The 15,965-nt window shown below is 46.5% G+C and overlaps 1 protein-coding gene across 3 annotated transcripts; it reads left to right on the top strand.

Moving 5' to 3' along the window:
* The first annotated feature begins 1,908 nt into the window (after window positions 1-1,908).
* Window positions 1,909-11,676, top strand: egln2 (egl-9 family hypoxia-inducible factor 2). Of its 3 annotated transcripts, XM_037460032.2 has the most exons (7): window positions 2,660-3,285; window positions 3,365-3,396; window positions 3,799-5,242; window positions 9,381-9,500; window positions 9,664-9,800; window positions 10,490-10,557; window positions 10,669-11,676. In XM_037460032.2, the coding sequence occupies exons 3-7, from the start codon at window positions 4,043-4,045 to the stop codon at window positions 10,719-10,721; spliced, it is 1,578 nt and encodes a 525-aa protein (XP_037315929.2). In that variant the 5' UTR covers window positions 2,660-3,285; window positions 3,365-3,396; window positions 3,799-4,042; the 3' UTR covers window positions 10,722-11,676. The 3 variants fall into 3 exon arrangements, with proteins under 3 accessions (XP_062417155.1, XP_037315929.2, XP_037315921.2); XM_037460024.2 differs by lacking the exon at window positions 3,365-3,396; XM_062561171.1 differs by lacking the exons at window positions 3,365-3,396; window positions 9,381-9,500 and having other exon boundaries at window positions 1,909-3,285.
* Window positions 11,677-15,965: the final 4,289 nt, after the last annotated feature.

Below are 15,965 nucleotides of genomic sequence, written 5' to 3'. Positions count from 1 at the left end.
GTCGTGGTGGTTGGGTGTGCGCAACCTGCATGTGTCCTTTCAAACAGCACATTGTCGGGACACAGTGTTCTGGATGTCACCAATGAAACCGGTACCAGTGTGAGGGCTGCATCAGGTGGACACTTGGTACCCGGAGGTTGTATCGCTAAACAGAATTTTAAAAAGCACCGAACAGCGTGGTCAATTTGGCTAAAAAAAAAGAAAAGAAAAAAAGATGATTCAATAAGACTCGTGTCACAGTTGTCCCTCAACTTCTCCCTCTTCACCCATTCACCCCTTCACCGTATCACCCTCTGACGCCACTCTCTTCTTTTCCCCTTTGCTCTCATTTCCCCAACAAAACCCCCTTCTGTTTATTGTGCACAATGACCAGGCTACGACATCAAGATGCTTTTCAACATATATTTTTAATACTAATCATTTTAATACTTAAACTTCACCTCCTTGATTTGCAAATCTGCCCTTGTATTCCATCAATTTTCAATCCTATTACTGGTTTAAGTACAGTTTGCTTACACACAATCATAGTAAAGCTCACCCCTGTGTATCGTGATCAAAACTCCTCCTAACCTCGTAAACAACGTAACCGTACAAACCCCCGTGGACATGCGCTTTTTAGAAACTCAAAAGGCACCGTAACAGACAGTAAAGTAAGCAAGGCTCCTTATAGGCCCCAACCTTCTACCCTCTCTCCTTGAGACGTGTGCCGTCGACCGGAAAGAGGAAAGAGAGAGAGAAGGGAGGAAGGGAGGGAGGGAGGGAGGGAGAGATAGAGAGAGGGGTCGGGAGGAGGAGTTGTGTGTACGTGCCGAGCTGCACTGGTGTGTTACGCAGTCTGGGGGGATTGCAGCCAGCTGTGTTGGGGGCACTGACCTTGGCAAAGAGTACTCTGTTTTTCAACCTCCGGGACAAACAAGTGTTGAATTTAAATGTTAAACTGGGCAGCAAATAAAGGATTTACAGACATTAATTAGAGGGTAGATGTCACTGCAAAAGTACAGATTTGGATAAAACAAAAAGCGAGGTAAATAGGTTTCAGGAATGCTGCATGCGGCGTTCTGCTCTTATCTGAATGTCATTTGACATTTTGTGCATTGTAAGTTATTTTGAGGGAAAACACAATAAAGTATCAACAGGATACAGGGTGAGAAGCCGTCGGGTTACTTAATGCTGCAGGTGCATTAACGTGTGTCTCCAAACTTGTTTTTTTCCTTTAATCATGGGACATAGTTTTGATCTCCTCGTACGTGGGATTTTTATTGAGGCAACTTTTTCTCTCTGACCAAATCCCTTATGTCCGTTAGTTACATCGTTGGAGTTTGCACATGCGTGTGCTTGTACATGTCACCACCCGTGTCTGATGAAATCATTCTAACTTCCATTTCATATCCTGTGGGCTGTTAAAGCACTGCAGGAACTCTCTATATTCTACAGTCAAAAGCCAAACACTAAATCGTCATTCATCTCTCGCTGCCATGAAAACAATGGCGTCATTCCTGCAGGAAGCTCTGACTGCACGTGTCCCTGAGCAGAGGTACAACCTGGGTTATATCGTGGGACCTTTTACACTTTTTGTAAGCTATAAGACTTGAGAAAGACCTGAGAGCAGATTTTATTTCCAGTAAGCTACCTTTCCTCATTTACTCACACTTCACTGCTATCACAGTTACGGTCACATTTAGCTTCTTTCTTTATTGTCAACAATGAACACGTGGCCAGTTGGCAGAACTAATGGAAACAAAGAGAAACAGCTCTGTCATAATTATCAAGTCTTGTGTTGCATGATCAATGTATATAAAAAACGTTTTGTTTAATCAGCCTCTTCAACACATTTCCCAAAATGTCAAACTATCCACTTGAGTTTACTGGATGATGTCAAAAAAATATATATTGTTTTGTCTTTGTCGATATTACTTAGACAACAGAGTCTGTGTGTGCCGGGTCAACTGATAGTCATGATGATTTGTGCTTTCAGTGTCCAGATGATCTCACAGGATCTCACAGTTGGACGTTCTGAGGACGCTCTTCACAGAGAGTGTTATCATTAATTTGTATACATTACGTCCCTATATAATCTGGGGACTTGATGCATGACTTGCATGTGTGTCAATTCTGTCTCCTTCTTGCAAGTATTTCAATCAATGTCCTGCTTCATGATTTTTCAACCGGTGTCCAGTAAGATTTTTTTAACATTACATTAAGTGAATATGAGCATTGAATGGACATTGTACATGTTGTGGAGGCCTGTGAATGCTACGCCGATAGTATGTGGCTCTAAAGCCTCATTGTAGGCAAGATGATCTCAACTTAAATTGTACTTATAATGGCTCTTATCTATAGCAGGTTGTAAATCGGCTTATTTATTGAAATTGCACTTCCTGTTCTTCTGAGTTTGTATCCTTATGGTTGAAATGCACTTATTGTAAGTCGCTTGGGAGAAAAGCGTCATCTAAATGACATGTAATGTAATCTCAATGTGCATTTTAGGCCTCCGTCGTGGCTGGTGCGTCTATCGGCTGTGACGTGGCCGCACTGAGAGCACCAGCTGTCAATACTCCGTATCTGTAATCCCTCACGGGTAGACCCAGGCCTGGCTTTACAAAAGCACATTACCTCATTTCATGATGCACAAACGAACAGGTGGACAGTCATGTCAATTACAGGGAAAGCCTAGAGTTCAGCGCCGAGGTCAAAGACGGTCCGACACGTCATCCGGGGTCCGTTCAGTCCGTCCAACTCCTTCAGCCCTAACATGGGTGTAAAGGGCTGGGAACAGCTGAATGTCAAATACATCCTATAGAACTGGGCCAACATGCCTGTCTATATACGCAGTAGTTCAAAGTTGGGAAGCATTTTCTCTTTCAATTTAATGAGAAAAGTGTGTCCAAACAGGGCTGATTCGATTGTGTACCGTACATAAGTAAAATGTGGAGGTACATCCGCTTTTCTTGAACCATCAACATTTTGTACAATTCTAAGAGAGAGAGAGAAAGAGAGAAAGAGAGAGAGAGAGGCGTGCAATGTGGGAGGAAGAGGAAGAGGGGGGATGACAGGCAGAAACCGGCGTCACCCGCCAATACAACATAGAGAAAGAGCGTTTTTTGGGGGGGCGGTGAGGCACCTGAAACCATCCCTCGGTTTAACCCCCCTGGGTTTTGGTTTTATTTCTAAGGGAACAGAGAAGCTGATGGGATTCGCACCGGCGTGACAAACCCCGGAAGGAAGCAGCACGCGTGGACGCGTACTCTCCGACTGTCACGTACGCGCCTCTGTGGATTTGCGCTGGTAAGCTGCTGACTGATCGGAGGTTTAAATTGTGCTTGCTTTCCTTTTTATTTTATTTTTTATTTACTCCCGTATACAGCAGCACGCCGTAGGACATTTCGCCGTGAGAAGGTGTGTCTCAAACAAAGTGAATAATTGGGTGTTGTGCTGTTGACTTTGAGGAGCAATCTCGATCGCAAAGTTGGTGGTCGATAGGTGAAATCTGTGTCCAAACTGGTCTTTCGTTAAGCGATAGAACCAATGCCTTATAAATGCCCGATTGTTTTTATGTAAATTAACTTAACGGTGAAAAGTTTTTTTTTTTTTTTTGTTAGTCATCGTTCCTCAGGTTTCCTTGATTAAACAGCTGCGACGAAAGACCAAGCCCTGAAAAGACACGCACTTCTGTTTTATTTTATTTTTATTTAGGGCCTGAAGCCTATACATGTAACCCGGTATATATATATTGACTGTGACGAAGGGTCTGCACTGTGCTATTAATAGGCCTAAAGTGTATCATTTTACTCTCCGCAGCCACCCAGCACGCCATCGAACAATGTTTGTCCGACGGACGCAAACCTAAAGCCCGGCTCGAGACTCCCAATCAGCGGCCTGATCGCTGAGACACACGCGCAAAGCCCACGAGGAGGAAACTTCACAGAGCCGCTGACAAAGATTCTCTCCATCACCGAAAGCAGCGGCTCAGCTAGAGAGAAGAAGAAAAAAAAATGAAGCGAGGACGTGAGCTACGTGCGCATCCGGCAGATGACGAGGTGAAATGGAGAGCTCGGGACACGCGGACCTTTTAAACCCGACCTCCTTCCGCGGCTGCGTGGGACTTCCAGGCTCTCTGCAGAGAGGGACGGTCGGCCAGCCGCAGTTCGTCCTCGGTGCCGCGGAGACTCGCCTTCGCCCCGCGCGTCGCGTGGACATGGGGCTCCACGGCTTCCGCGCGCCGCCGGCCGGGAGTCCGACGGCCGCGGAGCTGCTCGCCGGTTTGGCCTCTCGGACCGACTCGCCCGCGGTCGCCACCCCGACGAAGCGGCTCAAGACCGGCGTGCCCGTCTATGCCGGCGGCGTGCTGTCTCCGTCCGCCACCGTGGAAGGGAGCCACGCGCACGTCACGGCTCACACGCCGAACGGTTACCCGCCGCGCGTGAACGAGGTGGCCCCCGCGTACCCGCTCACCAGCAGAGCCTGTCTGATGGAGAACGGGGAGCGGGCGGCTCATGAGAAGTGCCCTCCGCCGATGAGGAGGGTCACTGGTGACCTGAAGGCCAGGCAGGCGCAACAGCAGAAACGGAGAGGCGGGGAGAACTGGGACGTGGGCCCGGGGGCTCTCGCTGGCTTCGTGTCGGGGTCGCTGGGTTCGGGGAGTGCCGCGGACCCGCTCCTCGCTTCGGGAGACTCTGACTTTAAACGCAGGAGGCTGGCAGATGGAGTCGTGGCTCACAGCGCTCCAGAGGCCTCCAGAGCAGCCCAAGCTGCCGCGGACGCCGTCAACCGCGGCAATCGTGAACACCGTGGCCCCCCCCAACCTCCCTTCACCCCGCACGCTAACCAGCACAGTGAACATAAAGCGCTCCCCTCGGGCCCGCCAGCTGCGCCCGGCCCCGTCGAGGCCAACTGCGCCCTGACCCCGGCGGGGGCAGATCACATAGCCCAGCAGTACATCGTCCCCTGCATGAAATACTACGGCATCTGCGTGAAGGACGACTTCCTGGGCCCTCAGCTGGGCGCCAGGGTGCTGGAGGAGGTGGAAGCCCTGAACCGCGGCGGGAAATTCCGCGGCGGGCAGCTGGTGAGCCAGAAGAGCATCCCCTCTGGGAACATCCGGGGCGACCAGATCGCCTGGGTGGAGGGGCGGGAGCCCGGCTGTGAGACCATCGCGGCGCTGATGGCTTACATCGACGAGTCCGTGATGTACAGCGCCGCCAACGGGCAGCTGGGAGACTGTATCATCAATGGACGCACCAAGGTGAGAACAGGGACAGGGTGGGGTCAGGGGAGAGGAAGGCCGTGTTTTCCGTCTTCCAACCCAGAGAAAACCCAAACACGCCAGTCCCAAACACGCCAGTCAGTCTGGCGACGTCATTCAATTTGGAGCGGATGGTTCGTTGTTTCACGTCGGTGCCGCTTTTATCTCCGCTTCTCTGATGCCGACATGCAGGCAGGCAACGACACACACACACACACACACACACACACACACACACACACAGCACAATGAGGGAGTGGGCTGAGCGTCAGGTAGGACGTCAGGATGAGCCCTGCTGTGTTTCTGGCACACGTGAGCTTGATACCGGGGGCTGCGGGCCGGACTCCGTATCATCTCTGCCACATCTCCTGCCTTTGAAGCCGTGACGCTAAAGCTGTAGGAGCTTTTGTGTGTTTGTTTATTTACTCCACGTGATATCTCGTGCCACGTGAGCCGTATATGTTTTCCTTTACCCGTGCCCACCATGCACGCCCCAGCGTCTCTCCTCCATTGATATTGTTCACATGCCCTGCAGATGCAGCCAAAAAACACACAAGTACAGGACTAAAACCGCCGCAGATTCTTTTTTTTTTTTTTTTTTCCTTAGTGCTATTCTGAGCTCACATTACTTGCAGTTTGTCCTTTTCTCTGTCCTGCAGACGGCCACGGACATTGTCTGCAGGACAGTGGAACCTCTAACCTTACTGTAGTGACGCAGGCCTGGGTTAACATAACACCAGTAATGTCAGTGTGCCGCTCTGACTGGAACCCAATTCTCCATCCTGAATCTATTTGCTAAGGTTTTCCTCTGAAACAAGAAAAAAAACACAACTGTGGAAACCTCCCTTGAACGCAAACAAGTTGACAACCCAAGGTCCTTTTCTGTAGTTGTTGTGTAATCTATATACGTAACATCTTTCCTTCAGTGCAGGCCTGTTTGAGGTCATGTTTAAACAGATCCATGCCCAAAGCGACAGCAAAACAAGTAAGTTAAGTGACTACACTGAACGGGTCGGTACCTCATAGTGCAAAATACTTTGAACTTGTGTATTGCATTCTACGTTCTGCACAAATGCTGCATACAAACATTCAAAAACCTTCTCAATCTCTTGACACTTTGAGCATCCTTCCATGACCGATTTTACCTGCTTGTTCTGAAAAAGAGGCAGCTTTGTAAAATATTTGAGCTTTGGGACGTTTGGTTGTTTACCCGTCATGCTTGAATGGAAGCACAGAGTGGTTAAGAACACGGGCAGGTGACCCTTGGATTGCACTGTTATCTACGTTTATGTGTATGTCTACACCTTCAACACATGTTAATCTATTGCCAAATGCCGGTTCCTCCTTTTGCCTGATCTTTGGCCTTTAGTGTGGTATGACATTCTGAGAAAGGAAGGAATTGATAAATAAAAGAGGATGATCAGGGAGGAGTACATCCACATGGAAGCTCACTGCCTGTTTTTGTACGGATCTGCAAAAACATATATTCTATGCCTTTTTTATTCTGACCTCCTTTCCCTGTTTCCTGTCCTTTCGCTCCCTCTCTCTCTCTCTCCACCTCATTTTATCAAACCCCTTGCTCGCCACTTAGACCAAATATTTCTCAGCGGTTACCTTGGTAACAGGCCCATACAGAGTGGAGCCCTGCATTGTGTATGAAAGAGATGTAGAGAGAAGGACAGGGGTTGGCAATGCCCCAAAATAATACTGCAACAGCGTGGAAATAATCTCTGGACCGCAGCTGTGAGACGTACTGAAGGATGGAGATTGAGGCGTTACCAGTGCCGTGGATTTTCCGTTAAAACGGTAAAGGTGGAGCAGCCTTGCATTGTGTGGAAGCGACTGCGCAGGGAACGAGATATGAAGGGGAGGGAATAGACTGGAAATGAGAGGGGGGGGAGGTGGGTGAGGAGTGGGCGTTGAGCGAGAAGGAACGGCCGATGCAGCAGAACATCGGCATAATGAGAGTGTCTGCCGCAGCAGCTCGTCCTCAGACGCCCCTCCTGGAGCTCGGCAGTGCCACCATGCAGGCAGGAGCTGGAAGGCGTGAACTTTTGCACACAATGCAGCCACAGAGCCCGCTTGTGCACAACGAATAGAGCGACGTTTACTCTGTCCTTTTGCCATTGGACATGATACTAGTTCATGTTTGTGTCCGAGATCTTTATAAATGACGTGCCTTGTGTCGTATTTGGCTTTAGCTTTGTTTATATTTCAGTCAAATCATAAATCTGTTTCGGAGCCTCTGCACGTCCAAGCGGATGTTAACAGGCGTTGTGTAAGCGTGGCACTCCCTTTGGAGCGAAGGTCATTATAACATCAGAAACCGTGATCAACACACACTGTAGAAGTAACTGAGAGGTGAGGAGGCCACAAAGTCACCCTCATTTATATTTTAAAAAAAAGATCAACAACCAGTGTTGATGGTGATCATATGTTCTTTGTCACACCTGAAATCCCCTCTAGCCTCCCTCACCCCTCACCCCACACTCCGCCATCACTCCGCCGCAGCAGAGCAGGCTACAGCTGTCGTGGCGCATTTCATGTTAATCGTAATTAACAAAAGTTGCCATTTTGGTAAAAGCTACACCGTGGGGAAACGCCCTTCTCTGAATACATGTACACCCCCCCCCCCCCCCAGACAACCACGCTTCCTCCTGTCACGTACGTCTCATTTGAGAAGCATTCATCCGCTCATGTGTGCTGTTGGATGCTGGATTTACTAACATCTAGCGTTGGTTCACTTTTACCATTCGGTTAACTACTGTCCGTTTTTTGGTTTTCTCAAGATATGGAGAAAACAGCTCTGCCCGGGCGCCAGTCCGTCGGCCCGCTTCGGTCGGACGCGCGTTACAAACACCCCCCGCCTTGACTGGGCAACGCACTAACGTCTTATTCCATTTTATGAAAGAGTTCTGGGCACATGTGAGCCAAAGGTCCAGGGGTTAATGAGCTCTGACTGCGAGCGTCGGCCTGTAATGAGAACTGACAATGGCGGCTAAACAGAGTCACAACACCCCTCCGTTGGCTGTGAATGAGGAGATGAAGGCCACAAGAGGAGGAGGAGGAGAAGGAGGGGTAGGGGTAGGGAACTGTGCGCTCTGACCGAAGCCGCCACCTACACAAAAGTTGCTTTTTTTTATTTGAGTTTCACAAACATCACTAGAGCCGGTGTGTTTGTCTTAGAGAGTCTCAGCCGCACAGATTTCAGACTGTATCGCAACCGCTTAAAGGACAGCGTGGAGCGAGTTGGGTCGATACGTGTTCCTCCTGAATGATGGTGTCCCTGAACACCGCTCAAGTGATTCGGTGACTCCTGATATTGTGACTTGTGCTTCCCCGGCAGAGCATTTATAAACCGTATCTTCTTCAGTAGTCGGCCCGGGAGAGATGGAGCGGGCGGCCCCCGACTGTCATCCGCTAGTGTCTCAGCACAGGCCGATGTCAGTCAGTGACTCGCGTCTTCCTTCAGCTCAGAACACCGGCTCGGGAACAAATTTGAGTCCGGAGGAGCTCTCCCCCGCTGGTCTCAATCGCCTCGGCCTCTCTCCAGGAGCAAGCCGAGCCCTCCCGCTGCACGGCCCCCGACGCGCACACGTCAGAGGCGAGGGAAATACCAGCAGCGCGAGGCCATTGTTTGAACGTGTACGCGCTTATCTGCAGATCGGTTTGTAGAACAACAGCCCCGCCGCGCGTGTGTGGCTCACGAATGATGTTTTTGGGGGGGGGGGGGTGATATCGTGCAAAGAGCGCAAAAGAGTACAGCTGGTAAACCGTTTAGCATGGAGCAGTGAGAGAGCCATATGGAGGAGTAGGAGGGGGGGTGGGGAGCTGAAAGGAGCGGTGTGTAGGGTGGGGTTGCAGATTGGAACCAACTTAAACTCTTGCGTGCGAAGCGCGAGGGAGAACAATGGTGTCCATGCCGGCTCTGACGTGGACGCCGTGTGTAGATACAAGCGGCTCCATGTAAAGAAAACAAAAAAACACACACACTTTTTTTTTTTTTCAGGTGATTTCAAACCAAAACAAGGTGCTACACAGCAGCCTTTTTTTTATTTTATTTTTTTTATTCCCTGCCATATCAGCCAGATAGATGTTGGGTTACGCAGCTAACAAATCATTTTTTCGTCTGTTTCAGGCTATGGTTGCTTGTTACCCGGGCAACGGAGCGGGTTACGTCCGACATGTTGACAACCCAAATGGGGATGGACGCTGCATCACGTGCATCTACTATCTCAACAAGAACTGGGATGTCAAGGTGCATCATCTATAAGATTGATAGTACTTAAATCCTGAAAAACGTTGATTTTAAAACGCCGTAAAAAAAAGAAAAACCGAGTACGCGTTCGAGGGAATGAGTAACGTATTTGCAGCACTTGCACGATGCGCTTTTTGTGACTGTGTTTTGTGTCTTTTTGTAGAAACAAGGAGGGCTGCTGCAGATCTACCCTGAAGGTAAAAATGTGGTGGCCAACATCGAGCCTCAGTTTGACCGGCTGCTGATCTTCTGGTCGGACCGCAGGAACCCGCATGAGGTCAAGCCCGCCTTCGCCACTCGGTCAGTGAAACACTTAAACACGCAGCCGTACCAATTGTGTTCCACTGCTGCAAAGACATGCACGTCGTGACACCATGTTAATCGAAATGGAATTTAATTGAAATGAAAATGAGTTTGTATTGATTTATTACACAAGCCCAGCAGGTTAAATAGCAGAAGATACACACACAGACTGATTGATCAAGCCTTAGCGTCGAGTCCTGCCTCGATTGTCTTCTTCTATCAGCCATGTTTATTTTTATAACAATTATGAATCAGTTGGAAACTACATTTGATTTAAATTAGCCCAATACACTCAACCTTTCAACTTGCACGTACACGGCTATTTGCATCATAGCACCAGATAGCTGTGTCTGTCACACATTTGACTCTGGGATTATCTCCTCGTCTCCATCTGACTGCTGGGGGGGGGTCCAAGGTGGGACCGGAGGCAGGAAGTGCGCGTTTCCTGTGTGTGTGTGTGGGGGGGGGGGGTTCGGAGGGAGGAAGGTTCGATAGCAGGACTCGTGCTGGAGAGGCACTGACATGAGAGACAGGAATAAACAACACGGCCACACTGGAGCAAGCAGAAAGACCAGAGGATTAACCCTCTGCTGCCCGGGATCCCTACTTTAGTCTGCTGCTCTCTGATGACAGTCAGCCCAGCAAGAGGCCGTGTTAATAACATCTCTGTGCTCCTCTGTTTACAGCTATGCCATCACAGTTTGGTACTTTGATGCCAAGGAGCGAGCAGAAGCTAAAGAGAAGTACAGATTGGGTAAGTCTTTCCTTTTTATTAAAGCACTCCATCACCTCCTGGCCTCATATGTGGCGCCACTCGACTCGACCTGTGTGACCTAACGTGCGCTTTCTCTCGTCGCTCGTGTAGCAACAGGACAGAAAGGTGTCCAAGTGCCCGTCACGCAGAACAGCAGGAAGTGAACCCATGAGCCGATCACTGGAGAGCACTCTGAAAAGTCAAATGTGCCTTCCCCCGAACTGCAAAACGAACATCGCGATCAAAAAGAACGGACGGGCGTGGACGCAGCTCTGTGATGTCGAACCCCCCCCCCCACTCCGACGGACTGTGATGTGATCAAAGACGCTGCGGATGTGGAGCACAATGGACTGGATTGTGTGACAAACGCAAAATAAGGACTAAAGAGGAATGATGAGCAGACTCCCTCATTTGATGGCGTTGCAGTTTTGCCGGTTTGGTGGCAATTGATGCTGTGGAGTACAGACAATGGGGGGGGGGGGCGTTGAAAGCAACGTCGCCGTCCCTTTCTTTTCCCCCTGCTTCTCTGTGATGTTGTCAGTGAAAGAGACGGAAATATTACAAACCCTACTACTCGGAAGGCGTGCTGACCCTACTACGGGCGAAAGGATTGTTTTCTGACTTTATTGCAGCACTTTCTTTGATTTTAAAAATAGGGTTATGTTGCGTTACATCGAAGTAACTGATTCGTTCAATTGGAATGTTTTCTCACATATTTCTTTAAAATGGCGAAACACTCTTTCGGATGACGAAAGTGCTCATTGTAAAAAAAAAAAAAGAAATGGATCGAAAGTCTGGGGAAAAGAATTGAGGGGGGAGGCAGTAATTGGCGGAACAAATCAATGCATTGGATGAAGCTCTGCAACGATGTAAGACTTGACAGCCGTTAGGGAGGTCAGGAATTTAGCAGTCAATGCATTGAATTTTTACTATTCTCAAACATTTTATTTAGTATCGCAGTCAAAACACAATGAATCCCTGCTACAGTACTTTAACAATATTACCTTTTGCATCCAGCTTCAAGCACTTACTCCAAGCATTACAGGGACGCACTTCCAAAACTCTACACTTAAGTTCAATATCGCACACTAAGTAAAGTTCAAAGAACTATTTCTGGACTCTTATTACAGCATCAGGCGAAGACAAAAAACAGTTTTGCAATGGCCTCAAAATGCTCACGCAGAATCGCCACAGAACCCGGCGTGGACGCTGCTTTTGTTCTGCAGCGTTTCAAGACCACGCAAAGGTTTTTCTACGTGACGGATACCTTTTGTAGTCCGCTGTGTATGACACGGCTCACACTCACAGGATCAAGCTTTCCAGGGATAAGGGTCAAAACAGGGTGTGATGAAACTGTGTGCGTGCGTGCGCGCGTGTGTGTGTGTGTGTGTGTGTGTGTGGTCATTAGCCTGTACGCACATCCGGCTTGACTCTTATCTGTTCTTCACAAGATGGAAACGGTATCTATCAGCAGTCTGGACACTGTCAACCTGCTCGGACAAAAGACCCATCTGTGGAATAAAACACTGACTTAAGCGTCCCCTTGGGTGAACTGTGGGGTCAAACTATTGCCTTCTCAAGTGTGGGATGGATTTTTATGTGAAAATGTACTTGTATGTGTATATTTCTGCTGTCTCAAAGAGAGCGGCGGGTTGTTGTCTCTATATTGGTCAATAACTAGCACTTTTTGTTTGAACTGCCGCGCGTGAATGACGGTAACGCCTTTGTGCCGTGGGTTATGTGGTCATTCAAACGCAATAGAAACTAAAAACAATGAGATCAAATGGAATATGTTTCCCTAGTTCATTCTGGTGTGTTAAATTAAAACCTGTTTGTTATCGCACACACAAATGATTTGTTATTGATTTACAGGGAATACGATAGTATAGATAGACGGACCTATACCTGTGAACACGATGTTTCTCACTTGCTATGGATGTGAACTGATTAGGGTTTGGTGGTCTCTGTGAACTCACAAAACACACAATGGGCCGTATGCAATTGTGAGAATTGAACATGTCTAGTGGGATTAAACTGATAATGAATGATGTGCTGACATGCATCAGAACTGGAACAAGTAAGGTTGGCCAACGTGGAGGGGAGTAGGTTATAGTTTAAATTCAATTCATCAGTGATTCAATGGCCACTGATTCATCAGAGAGGCCCCCAGTTTGACCTTTACGAGGCCTCTCCAGAAGCCAAAATCACAGGCTCCATAGAATACCTAGACATAGTCTACGACCGAGTTCTTTTCAGTCTGATTCTGACCAGTCCATCGCATAGCAGCATTTCTTCAGCTTGCAGAGGTGGGGCCAGAGGGGCCCTCAGTTTAACCTCCAAGAGCTGTTTCTATAAGATTAAGGGCAAAGCTGATGTAGAGAGAGCGCTCAACACTTACAACAGTTGGCTAACTTGAAATGACACATGAACCTCGGGACAGAGCTGCGAAATAAGGAGCCATGAGTCACATATTATTTTAAGCCTGAAACAATCAACGTCAGTCTGTTAGCCAGATAAGTCAAAAGGAGATTTATGGTCAAACAACAATAAATAATAAACGGTCCCTCAAAACCATCAAGAGGACTTTCATTAGTAGAGTACATGCATACTGTACAATGTACACACTAATACACAAAAATCACACAGTAGTAAAATCCCTCCCTGGAAAAAAAAACAGTACTGCATTTCCTTTAACGCGTGTGTGTGTGTGTGTGTGTGTGTGTGTGTGTGTGTGTGTGTGTGTGTGTGTGTGTGTGTGTGTGTGTGTGTGTGTGTGTGTGTGTGTGTGTGTGTGTGTGTGTGTTAACAAGTCACCAGTCAGAAACCAATATCCTACCTGCTAAAGTCTAAAAACACAGATGCAATGCACACCGTGACCCTGCTGTCCCTCTAGTTTAAACACTCCTAGAGTCCAACCAGAAATACAAACTACTCGAGACGCTTTTGCCGTGTCTCACGGAAGACTATATTGCTTTTGTTGATGACAGTTTGTTGATCCTATACACCGTGGATATTTGTACGAGTTGCTTTAACTACTTTTACATACGGTATAATCCCCGTTTTAAATAGTTCTGATGTTCTTTCTCCACCTTGTGGCTTGTTTTGTTCACAGCAGTTTGGGCGTAAATCCTCCTGCAGACTGCTGTGTAGCCACCAGATGTCCCCCCATAACACAACACGTCTTCATGTGTTAACTACTGTCTCTGAATGGACTCACTATGTGCGTTGCACACACTCTGGCTCCATCATATCTGGAATGTGTGATAGAACACACACACACACACGCACACAGCATTGAAAACACAGCAGGTTAAATGTTAGCAGATGCAGTTAAAAGCATGTGTGCTTGCTTGTTAACCTACAAACTCTACAGCATGTCTTTTTTTAAATGTTCAAGCTTGTCCTTCAACATATTTTTCTTTGTTGGGCTTCACAGGAATCTTAGATTGCATTTTTCCCCTTAAGTTACAATGATGCAATCCTCCCAAATTGTTACTCTTACTACAAATAGTTATCTTGTACAAATAGCACACCCACCCATAGATAAGAATTGTTATTATGGCCTATGAAAATGTGTCATTATTTATTATAAGTTAAGTAGAATAGATTGTCCTGCACATTTCTCTTTCGCTAATGTTTCAAAGTTTCAAAATGCCCTCAAATGAGTCAGAATTGTTTCAGTTTTTCACTTTTACCACAAAGCTAAGTTCCATCATGTGTTCATTTCGTCACTTTCCTTCTAACTTGAAAATAATCATCCTCACGGATCTGTTGCAAGTTGCTTTATCAATATTCTAACTTTTATATTGTTACAAGCTGAGGTTTAAAGGAAAATCTCTCAGAAATCAAGGCTTATTGTATTCTGATTTCTTTGTAATTATTTAGTTCTGTCTCACTGTGTATTTTTTATTGTAATGGTTAACAGGAAACATATGGAGCCATTTTTTTATATTCGGTGTAGTGTATTTTTCAGTTCAGATTTTATGTTTTCAGATTCAAATCTTATATTTTCAGATTTAAAACATATATTTTGACTTTCAGATCTTTTTTTTTACTTTGGATCTTTTCTTTTCACATTCATACTTTTGATCCTGATGTGTCGTTGGGGGCGGGGCATCAACCGGGAGCGGCGTGTATTCATCAAAAAGATCAGAACGTGAAAAAATGATCTTAAAGGGAAAATATAAGCCTTGAATCTGGAAATATAAAAGCTGCAACCGTAAAATATAGTACAGTGAATAAATTTAAATAAAAAATAAATACAAGTGAAGAATGAAAAAAATTATAAAACTGAGTTAAAACTATATTAAACCCGACAATACTTTTCGTGCAGTAAATTGTTCTATTTCATCACCAAAACTTAAACTTTCAGGTTCACATTTGTTTTTCAAATGATCAAAACTTTTTTTATCTGGATTTGGCTCCATACAGAAGAAGGTTGTCCTTTTTCTAGTTGTCCAGGTCATAATCCTCAACATACTTCCCTGCATTTGAGCGTGGTTAATTGGGAAAGACAAGTTGGTAATCTAAGGAAACGGTATCCATGTCAATTCAGCTATTTGCAAAATACCCGTATGCGAACATGTGAGTTTCAAGCAGACATTGATTCATGTCTCATGCAGTAAATGCTTTTGTTCTGTTTGCCCTCCCTCCTCCTACCTTGGAAGTCAATTGCAGGCCGATTCACACGAGAAGCTGGAGAGAGTTGTGCTGTTTTCATATCAGGTGAAATCTCAGTCATCACTTAAGTTCCTAACCTAAAAATAGTGTCCATGTCAACACTCTCGTATGACACAAACTCATTATTATTGGTAATATCTTACTGTGTCACCACAAAACCTGCAGAAAACGAGGGTCATGTTTCATTTCCTGGTTGGCAGCTTTGAGTCTGTAATACATGAATGCGTTTCAGCTTCGGGCTACCTGAAGAATGTCTCATCAATTTCCAGTGCTTAGATTGTGTTGTGTTGAAACACTCGTTAAGAAACACAGGCACACATGCTCGCACATAAGTCATTAAGAAAGAAAACCCTTGGATGGTCGATGCTTCAATCAGTGTCTTTCAATCCTCTCAATTTAATGTTGTCATTGGGTGTGTACTCCATAACAGTTAAAAGAAGCATTTTGAAGGGGAATCGTATTGTTAACAAATCTTTCGTGGATTGTGTTATTGTTGCAATCAAATCTCTGGACGTCGTTACAGTTACACTCCAAGATCCAATCTTGCTCACATTGGGATCCAATAAGCCAGAGAAATATCTGATGACATCCGATCAGGCGAGTTGCTTTGAAGTGTCAAGTATGGAGTTACACGTGCACACACAAGGCATTTAACATCTGGCGGATCCAATTATGAAAGTCACATTACAAAGAAAAGTGTAACCGTGCATATTTGAAATATTGTGTCT

The sequence above is a fragment of the Pungitius pungitius genome, chromosome 3, assembly GCF_949316345.1.
Source record: "Pungitius pungitius chromosome 3, fPunPun2.1, whole genome shotgun sequence".
Classification (NCBI taxonomy): Eukaryota; Metazoa; Chordata; class Actinopteri; order Perciformes; family Gasterosteidae; genus Pungitius; species Pungitius pungitius.
Note: the sequence above shows the minus strand (reverse complement) of the source record. Positions and strands in the feature narration are given on the sequence as shown.